The sequence below is a fragment of the Schistocerca americana genome, chromosome 1 (genome assembly GCF_021461395.2).
Source record: "Schistocerca americana isolate TAMUIC-IGC-003095 chromosome 1, iqSchAmer2.1, whole genome shotgun sequence".
Classification (NCBI taxonomy): Eukaryota; Metazoa; Arthropoda; class Insecta; order Orthoptera; family Acrididae; genus Schistocerca; species Schistocerca americana.
The window spans coordinates 639,604,842-639,621,479 of record NC_060119.1 but is presented as its reverse complement, the minus strand read 5'-3'; the positions used below and the strand labels follow the sequence as shown (position 1 = coordinate 639,621,479).

General features: G+C 37.4%; 1 protein-coding gene across 3 annotated transcripts in view; it reads left to right on the top strand.

Annotated features, from left to right (window-relative positions):
• Positions 1-16,638, top strand: part of LOC124607668 (leukocyte tyrosine kinase receptor) — a 915,076-nt gene that overhangs the window by 579,888 nt on the left and 318,550 nt on the right. For all 3 annotated transcript variants that reach the window (XM_047139925.1, XM_047139923.1, XM_047139924.1), the window contains exon 13: positions 11,935-12,078. In XM_047139925.1, the coding sequence (XP_046995881.1) occupies positions 11,935-12,078 (144 nt within the window). The remainder of the gene's footprint in view (positions 1-11,934; positions 12,079-16,638) is intronic.

The following is a 16,638-nucleotide window of genomic DNA, read 5'->3' as shown; positions in this document are numbered from 1 at the left end:
CGTTCGTTGCAATATGCTTGGGACAACAGTACATTTTCAGGCAGACAAACTTTCGAAAATACAGTAGTTACAATTTTCAACAACAGATGGCGCTGCGGTCTGGGAAACTCTATAGTACGATATTTTCCACATATCCACCATGCGTAGCAATAATATGGCGTAGTCTCTGAATGAAATTACCCGAAACCTTTGACAACGTGTCTGGCGGAATGGCTTCACATGCAGATGAGATGTACTGCTTCAGCTGTTCAATTGTTTCTGGATTCTGGCGGTACACCTGATCTTTCAAGTGTCCCCACAGAAAGAAGTCACAGGTGTTCATGTTTGGCGAATAGGGAGGCCAATCCACGCCGCCTCCTGTATGTTTCGGATAGCCCAAAGCAATCACACGATCATCTAAATATTCATTCAGGAAATTAAAGACATCGGCCGTGCGATGTGGCCGGGCACCATCTTGCATAAACCACGAGGTGTTCGCAGTGTCGTCTAAGGCAGTTTGTACCGCCACAAATTCACGAAGAATGTCCAGATAGTGTGATGCAGTAATCGTTTCGGATCTGAAAAATGGGCCAATGATTCCTTTGGAAGAAATGGCGGCCCAGACCAGTACTTTTTGAGGATGCAGGGACGATGGGACTGCAATATGGGGCTTTTCGGTTCCCCATATGCGCCAGTTCTGTTTATTGATGAAGCCGTCCAGGTAAAAATAAGCTTCGTCTGTAAACCAAATGCTGCCCACATGCATATCGCCGTCATCAATCCTGTGCACTATATCGTTAGCGAATGTCTCTCATGCAGCAATGGTAGCGGCGCTGAGGGGTTGCCACGTTTGAATTTTGTATGGATAGAGGTGTAAACTCTGACGCATGAGATGATACGTGGACGTTGGCGTCATTTGGACCGCAGCTGCAACATGGCGAACGGAAACCCGAGGCCGCTGTTGGATCACCTGCTGCACTAGCTGCGCGTTGCCCTCTGTGGTTGCCATACGCGGTCACCCTACCTTTCCAGCACGTTCATCCGTCATGTTCCCAGTCCGTTGAAATTTTTCAAACAGATCCTTTATTGTATCGCTTTTTGGTCCTTTGGTTACATTAAACCTCCATTGAAAACTTCGTCTTGTTGCAACAACACTGTGTTCTAGGCGGTGGAATTCCAACACCAGAAAAATCCTCTGTTCTAAGGAATAAACCATGTTCTCTACAGCACACTTGCACGTTGTGAACAGCACATGCTTACAGCAGAAAGATGACGTACAGAATGACACACCCACAGACTGCGTTGTCTTCTGTATCTTTCACATCACTTGCAGCGCCATCTGTTGTTGAAAATTGTAACTACTGTAATTTCGAAAGTTTGTCTGCCTGAAAATGTACTGTTGTCCCAAGCATATTGCAACAAATGGTGTATTTCTATCGCTGCTCATTTAGTTTTTATTGCCGTTTCAAATATACCAGTCATTTTTGAAACACCCTGTAGGTATAAGTGACAACTAAGTGTAGCTCTAAATGGTACAATTATACAAAGATAAATTCTATATCCATCTTCAGCCTTCAAAGATAAAGGGAGTCATAGATGGACGCAATCCAGTGAGCTGCCTGAAGTTCTTAAAGTTCATCCAAGTCTTCATTCCATGTGGTTGGTTTTCGCACAGTACACCAATAATAAGCGCTAATCTCTCTGTGATTCTGTATTTGATTGATACTGTTGCACAGTATGTGTAAGAGAAATGATACTTCTTGGTAAGGAACACTGTCTGTAGGTTTTTGTACAAGTCAGTAGAAAAATGAGCATTTACCTCATTCCTTTTTCTCTTCCAGTCCATCTGCTCAGTTCCATCTTGCAATAACCACATTGCTGCCTCTTACACTGATGTCCTTGATTACATTCTCTTTGTTAATAGAGTTGAAAGATTTGTTCGCAAAAGTAATATTGCTGTTTCCATAACACATATCCTACAAAAGTGTGCAGGAGAAATATTTGAGTCTACTGAAAACCAGTGACCAGGGATGACTGGTAAGGCGTGGGTTGCACTTGTGTGAATGTGTGTGAGTTTTGTTTTGTCTACATCCGATGAAAGACTTGATCTGATAGCTGAATAATATCTTGCAGTAGTTTTTTTCATTGTGCCTGTCTACAAATCAGCATCTCCTCTATGTGGTCAGTAGCAGTTTGTCCTCTTTCTATTAATGTTATTCCATCCCTGATTTTCCATTGTTAGGAAGAATTATGTATGACAAACTTATGAAATTTGTAAATAAAAACAAAATCTTATGTAATGAACAACATGGTTTCAGAGATAAGTGAACAGCATGGTATCAGAAATAAGAGGTCAACAATAACTGCCATTTATGAGTGTGTTAGTAGTATACTAAGCCTGACAGACAAGAAACAGTACCCAACAGGAGTATTTATTGGCCATCAAAAGTTTTTGACATGGTGGCTCATATGGTTCTCCTGTCAAAGCCTAAAAAGTGTGGTATGAAAAGTGTGGTATTTAGTGCCTGTCCAACAATCAGGTAAGTTCCTTCCTGAGCAATTGTAACCAAGCAGTGAGCATCATGCACACTAATGTCAGACTTAAATCTATTTCTGAACACTTATCAGAATATATTCTAATTAAATGTAGCATGCCCCAATGATCAATAATGGGACCACTTCTGTTTGTTCTCTTCATTAATGATCTGAGCTTAAATGTGGCTGCTCGTAAAATAATCATATCTATAGATGACACCTTAATTCTGTTAAATGGGGAAGTATGTAAGCATGACAGCACCAGTAAACATTACCATAAAACAACTTAACATCTGGGCCAGAATAATAAGCTTCTTGGAGGGAGAGAGAGAGACAGAGAGAGAGAGAGAGAGAGAGAGAGAGAGAGAGAGAGAGAGAGAGAGATTGAGATTACTGCACTAGAACTTCACAGTGCTCTGAGTAATGATATTTACATCCCATTTCTCTGTATCAACAGTGAACCAATTGATAACATTACAGAAACAAAATTCTTAGGATTGTGGTTGCAAAACAGTGTAAAATGAAATAAACATATTGAAACACACTCTCTCTTTTCATTTAGTTGATTCTGACTCTCCATGAGTCCATGAACTAAAGCATGCCAATTTCTTCTGTCCGGCACTTTCTCCTACAGACTTTCCAGGTTGGAATGCAATACTTCTGTGATGTCATAGATCCATTTCAACCTTTGGTGTCCTCTTCTCCTTCTGTCTTTGATCTTCCCCTGCATTAACATCTGTTCCAGGGAATCATGTCTCCTCATAATTACCCAAAATAAGTCAGTTTTTGTTTCAGTATTAGACCTTTTAAGGAACAACCTTGTTTTGTCAAGCCAACCAGTACCTAGTGCTGCCAGTAGATGTGACACTCAGTGAATCATTCTTTTCAAGGCCCTTGAAAATTAGTGCAATGTATGTGAGTTATTGTCAGAGTTGTTGTGCACTGTGTGTGCATTTGCACTGTGGTCAGACAGCAGGTTGTATGGATTCTACACTGGTGAGCATATATATGAGCTTGTATCTGACAAGGTGACCTTAAGGACTGTCCCTACTCAATTTTATTACATATATTTATAGGATTTGGAAGTCTGTGCCCAGACATTAATTTCCTAAAGAAATGCAACACAATTTTAAATGCCAAAAACTCAAAAAACTTGCCTCTAAAAATGAGACAAGTTCCGTGCACTGTCAGGTGCAATATGTTCCGCAAATATTCCATAGGTGGCTGTTGCTGAATCATAGAACTGAAGTTTGGTATGGAAGAGCCCTGGTTCAAGTCTCCTTTACAGCAATTTCTTTTTTTATTTTTATTTAAGTTCTGTATTTTTTGTCAAGTGGAAATAATGATAAATACTGGATTATAATTTTCTAATGAAAATAACTTCGTTTTATTTTCAATTATGGGTTATAGGAAACAAACAAAAATTTGATACAGGCATGTGAAATGACATACATACATTAATAATACTCCAGAATGAATTTTCACTCTGCTATCTCCTCACAGACAAAACCAGATTAATCTGCCAGGAAGTTTCACCAGTAATACTGGTGCATTCCATATGCTCATTTCTCCATGGATTGAAGAAAGAACAAACTAGTGGGTATTAGCAGGAAATGGAGGATATATAGAATACCGAGGAAAAATGCATTTGCAGTTGTCCAGCATATATTTCTGTAAGGCTGTCCAGACTTTTGAATTTTTATGTTCTAGAATCTGCTAGATGACTAGTGCGTGGAATGCCTCTCACGAAAATTGTTTGCTTTTTCACTTTAAGCACAGTGGCTCAAAATTTTACATTGCTATATTAGTTTGTTTCTGCAAACATCATTGGTTCCACCAAGCATGGTAATGTAAAGCTTATGTGGCATAATGTGTGTTTCATATTTAATTTCTAGCAGCTGACATGGAAAATAAATCTTTTAACATCTGAATCCATAGTCTATGTTCTTGTTAGTTTAGTGATTTCAAGCTTCAAAGGAGAAATGGGTAACTGCATAAATGTCTTCTACATTCACTATATTAAATGCCGTATACTGTAAGCATAAATTGCAGTAGGGAGATGTATTATTGGTCCAGTAAGCGTACAGTAGTTCAATACATGTTTACTAGCATATTTTATGCAATTTTGTCTTATGTTTTTGCCTCAGTGTTAGAAGTATAACACCGTCCATTGCACATGGCTATCATCTGTTCACACACACCACCGCAGTTTGGAGAAACTTAGCTACCGTAGTGGTGTTGGCCACTCTTTCTCTGTATATAGGCTGTCTGATGACAACTTTCTGAGTCTGACACTGCTGGCAGCACTAGGTATCTGGTGGCCTGCCATCACAAGCCACGATCCCAGAAAGCTCAGGGTTTATCGTCAAGTTATAGTCTATCTTAATGCAAAATTGAGCAAGATCTGCTGCCTTCCTTACTCACTAAAATCCTACTGCACTGAGAAAGTAGTAAAGCTTGATTATCTTACCTACTTACTTTCCTGCCTTAAATATGGAGATCGCACTTTGGGGAAACTCTACAGCAGCTATCTGTCAGTCAAACTGCAAAAAGAAGGAACAATAGAATCATGTTCGGTTACAATCCTAGAGATGCATGTAAAGCTCTGTTTAGGATTTCTACCATCCCTTCTTTACCATGTGTCTACATTATGGACACATTTGTAGTCATTAAAATGAATGTAATGGGTAACAACAGTAGATATCCAAAAAATTGTGAGATTCATGGTCATTTCACTAGATAAAACAAGAAGTTACATACAACCCAAATCAAAACACCCCTGTCCCAAAACAGAATGTTCCATGTGGTAGTTAATCTTTATAACAAACTTCCTGAATATATAAAAAGAAAATACTAAGGTCAAAATCTTTCGAAAATCTTAAAAATAATATTTACAGCATCACTTCTTTTACTCCCCTGAAGAATATTTAAATGTATGAAATTGTCTATATAAATATTTAAATATATGAAGGGTGTTTCTTGGTAAGTCCAGGGTGTAATAACAACAATATATGGAAAGGATAGATTACTACTCACCACTTAGAGGAGGGGTTGAGTCTCAGACATGCACAATGAAAAATAATGCTGTAAATATTTCCAGCTTTCTTCAAAAGTAGAGCTCTCACAAATTGTTGGTAAGTGAATGTGTGAGCTCTGCTTCCGAAGAAGAACTTTGTCCAAAAGCTGGAAGTGTGCATATAAACCACTATTACCTAAATACATATAAACTATCTCTTGATCTGCCTGTGGGAGAAACATGATGATATCAAATAGTGAAAAGTGTGCTAAGTTATGATAAAGATTCTCCAAAGGTATGTCTACTTGTGATGACCTTCCTTGCCCTACCCGATCTATGAAGCGTTATAGTCAGATAGTATTCGTTTGTTTTCCAGATAATAAATTGTATGTGTACCAAGTCTGGATGTGATTGCTCCAAGCAGTACTCTAAATCTAAGCATTCTCACAACCATCTGCATCCGCAGTGGTTTTATGTCATCAGGATTGTCACCAATCAGCATAGCAACCAGAAAACTATTGATTCAATAATCTTATGGCTTGTTTAAAATTTTGTTTTATGTCACCTCTTGTAAATGTACCATGTCAGTTCAGAGCAGTGCTGAAATGTACATAAACATACATACACTTTGTTTTTCAGCTCTCTTTCTCAATACTGGCATTACATTTCTAAAACTTCTACTGCACATTTCACTATTTTTTAGTACTATTTCCTGATCCTTGAGGCCCTTACCTGTTTCCGTTTTCACAATTTCCCAAATAGTTTTTGATTTATTGTCTGATTTTCTTATTAATTTATCATTGCTTAGTAATTTTGCTTTTGTAATTACTTTTCTATATATTTTTTTGTAATTTGTTACATATTCTTTAAACTTGGGGTCAGTCCAACTTTTCAGTCTATAGTTAAGCATTTTCATGGTCCTGGAGGAATTTATAATACCTGTTGTGATCCAGGAGTTAGCATGTGTATGCCCAAATGTGTTTGTTTTGACAAGTTTCTTAGGAAAACACATTTCAAAATTCAACATAAACAGGGAAGAAAAAACATTATATGCAGTGTTTGTGCTAGTTTGTAACAGTACTTCTGCCCATGATTGGTTAGTCAGTGTATTTATGAAGTGACTGCAACTATTTGTGGAGAAGGTTCTTTTGTACATTTGGTATGAACTATTTTTGGTCACAGGGGCTATGGAAAATTTAAGGATAAGTGCATTGTGATCAGATATTCCTAGGTCAACATTTATTACATCAGTTGATAGGACACATTTTGAGACATCCATGGGTCACCAGTGTAGTGCTGGATTTCCTCCAGGATTAAAAATCATAGAGGGAGACCAAGAGATGAATGTAGTAAGCAGATTCAGAAGGATGTAACTTTCAGTAGTTGTTCTGACAGTATGATGCAATTGGATAGATAAAAATCTACTCGCCAAGTGGCAGTTCTTTTAGTGTGTGTGTGTGTGTGTGTGTGTGTGTGTGTGTGTGTGTGTGTGTGTGTTTTCTCCTGCCGCCACTTGGTGAGTAGATTTTTATCGATCCAGTTATGTCATGTTGTCAAAAATTGATTATTTTCTTTGTTATAGTAGTTATTCAGAGACGAAGAGGCTTGCATAGGACAGAGTAGCACGGAGAGCTGCATCAGACAAGTCTTTGGACTGAAGACCACAACAACAACAACAACAACACAATCTGATCAAAGTCAGAGTAGACCCATATTCAGGGAATGAATGCAGGGGTTCAGATGCAGGAATCCTGGTCCTAATGGAGGTGGTTTGCCATTGCCTTCCTCTAACTTGTTATGAAGTATCATTTGTGTATCTGTGTTGTGTAAATGACTGTGATGAGTTGCTTGTACAGTGTAGTGTTGGGTTTGTGTTGCTATTGACAAAGGGAAGGAAAAAGGGTGAAACCCAGTGCCATTACATAGCTACCCCTCTTAAGTAGCACCAAGGGGACCACTGAGCTTAATGCCCCGTTTGACAGATGGATAAGCAACAGTGTCACATACCCTCACTTCCTGAGACACTGCAGAGAGGTTTGGCATTTAATCCTGGACATTGGCAGAAAAACTGGTGGTCGAGAACGTTACGCCATCACCCCTCATCCCTCTGCCAGACAATACAGGCAATGAAAATTTTCTACCACCAGGATTTGAACCAGCGTACCTCTGAGTCGAGTGCCACTGAAAAAATGTACATCAACAACCTGGGCCAGAGATGTGGGTTTTAGTGTGATACTAGTCCAAAAATAGATATGAATTGTTATATATTGGAGTCCTGGTAAATATTTTGTTGAAAATTACATTCTTTTGCATTTTTTATACCTAATACTTTTTCCTAAATGAAAAAAAATATTATTACTGAATGTGTTAAGAGACAAAAATATTGTTCCCTAATGTATTTCTAATGTTAATTCCAGAGCCACATGTGACATAAAACTATTGCTTGTAAAAAAGTGTGCAAAAAATCATGAAGTTGTACTTTCATATGAAATTCAAATATGTTGTGTATAATGCAAACAAAATTAAAGCTCACAAATTTTATTATTGGACATTTACCAGAAGAAAAAAGAGGCAAAAAAGTAGAGTAGAGAGAGAAGAAAAGCATTCCTTTGTATTCCAGTTATATACATCTGAGACAGTATTTTAGAATTTATTGAATAATCTGATGGAAAGCTTTGAGACTTCCAGCCTGTTGTCAGAGTTGGAATACCACAAAGTTTTGGCAAGTGGCATACTCATTATCTGTACCATTTTCTTGCAGTGATGATAAATATGCAGTTTATAAAAATGTTCCAGTTTTTTAACATTGACACTTGATTTGAAACCAAAGAACTTTTCATGAAAAGTACATGCTGGAGAAACCTAGAAAGAGATTCTTGCTTAACTGATGCATACATTGAATTAGAGTGATGGATGATATCAGTTGACTGTCATCATTGTGTGAATTAGAGGAAACAGATATATTTCATGTGAAAGTTAACAATAGTAATAATAATGTTATAAAAGTAAGTGTGGTGTGTCTGTATGTGCCACAAAACTTTGCAAGCAAATTTTCCAGCCCCCTGCGAGTTGCATAGTATGGTAACTTTTCATCTCCCTTCCATGAAGAAGATGTTGTTTAGGATCTGTAGGGGTTAATTATGAAGAGATGAGTGTCTTAAAATGGAATTTGTACATGTAGACATAAAAAATGTAAGTGTGATGTGTCCATACATGGTTTTATAACTCCACCGTACCCTCCTGCACCATCATGGAGGCTATGTGGTTCGTTAGTCCTCCATCCCCCATTATGAAGATTTGGTTTGAAACTGCAGAGGTTGGGTTCGAAGATATGGGTGTCAAAAGAGGGCATCACACCAGTGGACTTGTTATGGAAAGATGGTGAAGCAGTGTGGAATTGAGTGCTGAAGTGGCTGAGACAGGCCAGATTGTTCTTTCCGGAATGTTGGGGAATGGTGCATAATGTTCCAAAATGGTACAGAATCTTCCAAAAGATTCAAGAATGTTCTAGGTCTTTGAGGTAATCCAAAATTAATGGGAGGTGCATTATTTACACATTCTGGATGTTTCTGGTAAATGCTTCCAGTTGTTCCAAAATCAACTCTAACGGATGAAATCAGTGCATGTTTGAAATAATCATTTCTTTATCCTTGAGTGAAGAAAGTACAAGTATGAGAGTGCAACTTTCAAATGATGAAGAAGTGAAACTTTTGTCAAAAACTTTCCAGATTAGTGGAGCACTCATCCAGTTGATTATGCAACTGCCCATATTGAACCTACAAATTGTTTATGTAATATCGTTAACAGTCCAAATGAATTAATAGATAGTGTTTCCCTGAAAATTGTTCACAATTATTCAAGTTGGTCATTTGAAGAGCGATTTTAGCAATAAGAAATGAAATAGCGGACAATATTAATTTAAAAACTTATAACAAGAAATGGCCATGAACAGTTATCAAACAGTGTAATTGAAGCAAAAAGAATATTAGGCAAACGTAAAGGGAAAACAGCATTTACTGTTATGATTCTGCTCGCATCTACCTAACTGCCATTTAAAGACTGCAATTTCCATTAGTATAGCATTTATTGTCACTATAACTAAGGCTCTATCACTGTAAGACAAAAGTTAAGATGTTGTGGTATTATTTTGAAAGAAGTGTGGCTTGCATGTCCAGAATTAACATTCCAGTTTCAAAATGCTATAGCAGGAGAACTGCTGCTCAGAATGATGTCAATTTTGAACAGCATATTATTGATGCAGGGAAAAACGTATTGGAATGAAAATTTGACCAATAAATGGTGCTGTAAACATAAGAAAATACACACTTGACTATCTCCATAAAGGATCTGACACTGCTGGTAAGCTCTTTTACAAGAAAGTTCTGGGCACTGAAGGGTATAAAAAAAGGTATTGGTCCAAAGTATGCTAAGGGCTAGGAGAAAAATGAATACAAAATTTTTTGATGGCAGTGTGGAAGAAGGAGGAAAGCATTTGGTTCGATGTCTGTCAGAGACTTGGCCACAGCATTGCAGGAGGGGCCGAGTGTAGACATGCAAACATGCAGTGCACAGAGAATTGCTTGAATGTTGGACATACCTACAAGTATAGTGCATGAAACTGTATGAAACATCCTTGCAGTCCTACCCATATAAAAGCACCCGTGTTCAGGAATTACTTCCTGCTGACCTGCCAGCATGATAAATGGTATCCTGCTGACCTGCCAGCATGATAAATGGTATCCTGCTGACCTGCCAGCATGATAAACATTCACTCTGGAATGTCTTTCTTGCACGGAAATCGACAGTGAGTGGGCATGGAACATTCTGTGAACAGACAAAGCTCAATTCCATCTCCAAGGATGTCAATACTCAGAATTGCAGAATATGCCCAACAGAAAATCCGCATGCACATCAAACTGTACCACTTCATTCTGCAAAGCTGACTCTGTGATGCAGGTTGACAGCATTGTTTACCATAAGGCTGTATTTTATGGGGGAGATGAACCTTGGGAGCCTTGTTACCTGTACTGTCACTGGTAAATGCTGTGAGAGTCTTGCGCACCAATGTCATTCCAACCTTTCAACACTGTTGATGTGTGGGTAGGATCATTTTTATACAAGATGGTACTGCTCCACACATTGCATGGCAAGTGAAGTGGCTGGTGCAGAGGCAGTTCAGAAATGCTAGAATTATCAGCCATCATTTTCCTGCAGCCTGCATGTCAAGATCACCTGGTCTTCATTTACATGACTTCTGGTTGCAGTGTTATCTGAAAGATATTGTGTTCAGTTCTCCAGTTATGATTGTAGCTGAATTGAAGGCACTCATTGCACAACACATCCTGAATGTGTCCTCTGAGACGCTCCGACCTGCTGTAGGACATGCTGTTTCTTGATTTCAACTTGTGGCAGAAAATGATGGACAGCATGTTGAATACATCTTGTGCCAGTCTCAAACAGTTATAAATCAATGTCATTTTTATGGACAGTTAAAAACTGAGACCATTTTGCTGTTTGTGTGTTATTTGGCCTCAGGAAAATTAAAAACCAATTTTTTCCATCTGATGTAGTACAGCATTGCCATGGTAGATGCTTACCTTGCTAACAGTGCTACAAGTTTACATTTAGCAGCTCCCTATACTCATTTTAGTTATTGGTCCTACAGTTAAGAAATTTATTGATTCACTCAATATTTTCTCTTCCATCTTCCTTACCATCTGACTTCTGTAAGGGCTGAGAGGTTGACACTTAGATCCACATCTGTGGGAAATGTACATTTAATACAACTGATAGTGCACCTATAAATTTGAGGTCCCTACGAAATTTTGATCCAGTCAGCAGTTAAGCCCTGAAGAATCCTCCTGAATGTGGTGATGAAACAGCAGTGAGTAGTTTTACACATTGACCACAGCCTCCAAAAATGTGATGTTTTAAGTGAAATAAACATTAGACCACAAAAGCTTCCTCTTTTGTATGACTTGGTGTCTGCACTTGATATTCAACATTGTTTTATATTTGTAGGATATGTGCTCCCATTTCCACAGTGAGGTAACAATACCACAACAAGTAACAACGGAAACAACTGCAATTACAAAAATACAGCAAAACTAATATCTCCATCAGTCTGTTCATTGCAGATCTTCACTGTGTTAACAGAGCAGTGGTTGCCGAGTTTGATAAATAGGCAGGTTTGGAAGTGTTTAGGTGCAGTTCAATTTGATACATACAAATTGTCAAAGGAATTATTATCACAAGACATTACTGTGATCTGTCTCTCATTACCTCACTGTCAACAGGACATTAAACTCTTAATCTTCTATTCCTTACGTCAGTATGCTGCTGTACATATTTTTTGTAGCCATAAATCTTTAAAGCAGCTGTTTCTGATTGTGTATTGTACTCAGTTTACAGGTTACAGCAACGATTATGCTTGCCAAAGAAACTATACAACCTCTAGACCTTCAGGAGGTGCCATATTTGGATTGAAGACCTTTGAACCAATGAATAGAAGTGGTGGTGGTGGAGGTGGAGGAACATTTGTCTTCCTTGTAAGTTATAGTGATTCATTGTAATGTAATATATCTCCTTAATATAAAACCCCGAGTTACCTTTTTTATTATTTTAATAGAAACTTAAAATCCCAAGTATACTCTGGCAACTTAAGAACAGACCTTTAAAAAAATGAAACCTCACTTATATCCATTTCAGCACTGATAGTTAAGTGTTCATTTGCTAGAGGGCATCTGGTCCTACATTTGTAGCCTACCTGTCTTTTTTGGTTGAGGTGATTGCCGCTAGCTATCATCTTTACTGTATGCTGTTTTGGATATTCAAAAGGATGGCTACAGTGATCCTGAGTTTGACATTGAATTTGGTGGCCCAGAAAGTGAAGAAGAATGTGATGTTACTTCATTACATAATGAAAGAGATGACAGTTTGTCAGTTGAGTAACAAGTGTTCATCAGTGGTACGACATAAATACATCCACTGTGCTCCAGTCAACTCCTCTGAGGTTTATGTTCACAGGAAACTATTGTGAAATACATGGTTAGGCTTCATGGCTACACAGAAACTAAAAAATGACTTCAGGTTTTAGGATATTTTAATCAAAATGCAGTGCACAAGTTTGGTAATCTTCAGAATTTTGTGACTCATTATTTTCAGCTTTAAAAGTTGTCTTTACTTGTTTATCTGTAATGTCATTCATTACATGATGTTCTTTATTAACAAAAAATAATTTTTTTTGGAGCATAATTTGAAAAAATATTAACATAAGGGGTTACTGCAGTGCATGTTAAGGGAATACATTAAATTAGTTTCTTTATGCTGGGTCCAGTTGACAGTGAAATTTGGAATAATTAGTGATGATGCAAAAGATGATGATCCTTAACTTTCCACATTTCTCTGAAAATGTTTTGACTTTTCATGCTTTGAATTAATTGTAATATATATTTTTCTTTGTTTCTAATGTATAAATAGTTATTTGTATCATTAATTTAAAATTAGTAAAAATTAATTACAGTTTGCTAACTGATGAAGTGTATTCACAAAAACTAACTACCACGAAGACAGGGTTCCTAACAATTGCACTAACTGTCGCTATCTCGTGTTGTACTTCTCATACTCCTCATTAAAAACCATATTATTACCTTGTAAGACCTGAGTTTCTCCTGGTGTGTACAGTGTTCAAATAACTTACAGGAATGCAGCTGGGTGATGTCATTGACAACCGCTGGAATTTTGACAGTAGCACTCCCTGCCACTGACAAGGCAAAACTGCAGGTTTGACTTGAATATGGTAAGGTGTGCTCCTTTTGAAATATCAGCATTTCTCAACGATGTCACCCAGCTGCATTCCTGTAAATTATTTGAACATTATCACCTTATTACTCTTCCATATACTTCATTATAAAGCCTAATCACATACCTCAGTATTGCATTAAATACATCATCACATTATATACTTCAGCTTCAGATCCCTGCTTTGCCTTACTCACCAAAATGACACTTCATGGTAACAAATAAGAATACCTAATATTGATAACACAACAGACACCACATAAATCAAAGCATTATTTCACTGTAAATAATACATTTTTCTTACTCAAGCCTGAAGGGCTACACAGTAATACATTTTACTTAAAATACAACTTATTACAGGCAGTTCACTTTAACTTGAACAAATGACATTAATATTACCCTCCAATATGTATATAAATGGCAGTGAATTTATTATTTCTGCTACTGCTGATGTAACATACAGTTCTGTTAAATTTTCCCATAAAATTTTCAGATGAATTCAAGATTCTTTTATATTTTGGCTTACAGTAAATATAATATTATTTTTTAACTGAAAGAGGTATATTATTTTGTCCACGCTTCTATCACAACTAGATTTCCAAACACAAAATAAATAATTTTTCCCATTAAATTAACAGACACTTAAATACTCTTTGCTTTCATCCTTTTAGGTAAAGTTAAAAATAACAAAAAAAATTCTAATTACATGTGAATGAAAGCCTCAAACCCAATACTGTTAGACACTGCAAACTTATTGAAAACTACCTTTTGCACACTCTTTAGTTTGTTGTCACCTTTGAAAATTTTAGATATATCAATTATTGGGAATGCCATGACAGTTTGATTTAGTTTTGCAAAGTCAGTCTTTCCAACCTTTCATACTCTACCTACCTGCTGTAATTGTATTCACATTACTTTCAAATACTCGTACTTTATTGACCATTTCAAATGTTTTATATTACTTTTCAACCTTGCATTCTGTCACAATGTGACCTACTTTATCAACACTTACATTTGCAATTTCCTCACCTATTTCTACAGGGTGTATATGACCCAGGACAACCGGGAGATCCAGGAAAAACCCAAGAATTTTTTCATGCGGGAGAAAACTGTTAAAAAAAAAAAAAAAAAAAAAAAAAAAAAAAAAAAAAAAACGGGAATTTATTAGAATTCAGGGAACTTTTCATTGTTTTAGTTTTCAGTTAAATTTTTGCAACTGTCTGGTAAGAACCAGTACTCTAACAAAGAATATTACTGTATCTCGCTACTGCAGAATAATACTGCAGCAATAAAACACAAACGAGAGAAAAAAAAACGAAAATAAATCTTAAGTTGCAATGGAAATGCACCATATACAACTACGAAACACAGTGCCTCATACAAGTGTCTGCTAACAGCAAAATGTGTCAAAGGCTTTAGGAAGACTATGCAATGCTTCATAACAACAAATTGCCTCCGATGAGCGCGACGTCACAACTGTTTACATTAGATTCGTTTGAGCGGTTGCGTGGGAGCTTATGTGCATGTGCAATTGAGTCGCGTGTGAGTAGTACCTTCTCCTACTTCTGGCTACAGAAGTGTGGCAGTTAGCTATATAAGCAAAAGCAGCTAGCAGCCAGATGCTATCCGGAAAATTTTTACTGGTGCGCCTAAGCTACCAGATTCACATATGCGCAACAGGCCTGGAACTAGGGGGCGGGGTCAAACAGGGGTATCTGCCCTGGGTGGCAGATTGGGGGGGGGGGGGGGGAGGGGCAAATTCATATTATTGAGGAAAAAGACCTTGTTTCACAAAGCACCTAGCATCCTGCGTACGTTGGTCTACTGATTACTCATCTGATTTTGAACAAATTCTAAGTTGATTTCTGAATGAATCATACGTTGATTTTTGAATGCATGGATAGCGTACATGATGTTTCTGGCAGGGGAATCCCCATCGCATCTAGAAGTAAACTTACCCGCAGACAAAAGCGGATGGGTCTATATGAGCTGAGCGGAATAAAACCGAATGGGTGAATGCCAATTGCTGTTTAGGTGATTGACTGTGTTTGCAAATGATCAGCGTTGTTATAATTACTAGAGAATTCCATAGATTCAGACTACCAGAGTGGAAATAAATGACTAACAGGAGTATGTATTGTCTTCTTCGTGTATCCAAGAGAATTAAATTTTGACAGAAAAGTTTTGGCCAGACCGCTACACTACTAAGGGTCAGTTACACAGTCCCCGGCTAGCAGCCGCTAAAGTTCTATTCTGGGAGTAGCCTGGAAAATGCGTTGTACCAATAGGTAATAACGACTAACCAGAGAATAAATGTGGGATAACTAAACTGGTGATTGTGGCAGGGTTAGTGAAGTTAACCAGAGAATAAGTTTTGACACTGGCCGGAATGGTTACAAGATTAGTGATGACAAGATTGTTTGTTAGAAAGAGGAAAGAGAAGAAACAGGGACTCACACAAATTATAAAAGAATATGATGATTCCAAATTTATATAAAAATTTTGTACTGCTAGTTTTCGATCTGATGCTTCAGAAGCTAGAGAGTATGAATGAAACATGAAACTATTTCCTAACATAAAACTTTTTGCTATTAGTAGGCCTAATAGGCATTTGATATTGGTACTTCATGAATTATATTCTGTCATGTTATAAAAATGACCATTTGTGCGAAAACAGTCTCGTTTATTTGGTGTGTGTAACAATTGCTGCAATATTAGGCGGGCTTATTTCATTTTATCTAGCAGACAGTGACAAAATACACATAATCAGATCGAAAAACCACATCAGTCTTGGGTAATATTTTTATTAACAGCTTTTCTAGTATTAGAAAATGACATTTCATTCTTTCATGTAGCAAAATGTTGCCAAACTTTGATGAGGTAATAGATTCTTTCCCAGAAAGGAAAGTATGCCACATAAAGCTGTGGCAAGATTAGAGAGAAAAAAAGCTAGGACTTGAGGATTGAAGAAATGTATACTGTCCTGCTTGTGTCTTGTCTTTACTAGTTTTATGTCACACAAAACAGCAAGTTATTAGCTAATAGGCAGTAAAGACTGCAAATTTTCTGAAGAGTTCTTGCCCTGCTGGTTACAAATAATCCCATCCAGTATTAATATCATCTAGTATTTTTTTTTTAAAGAGGGGCAGCATGTCAAACCGGGCAACTGGGAGCAGGAGAGGCACCACAGGAGATATTAATTTCCACTGGCCTGAATATAGTTTGATGGCATCCATTACAATTACACGTCTGAATTCCACAGAGCGAAATACCAAGGCATGCGATGGAAGAATGCTGTGTGAAGAGGC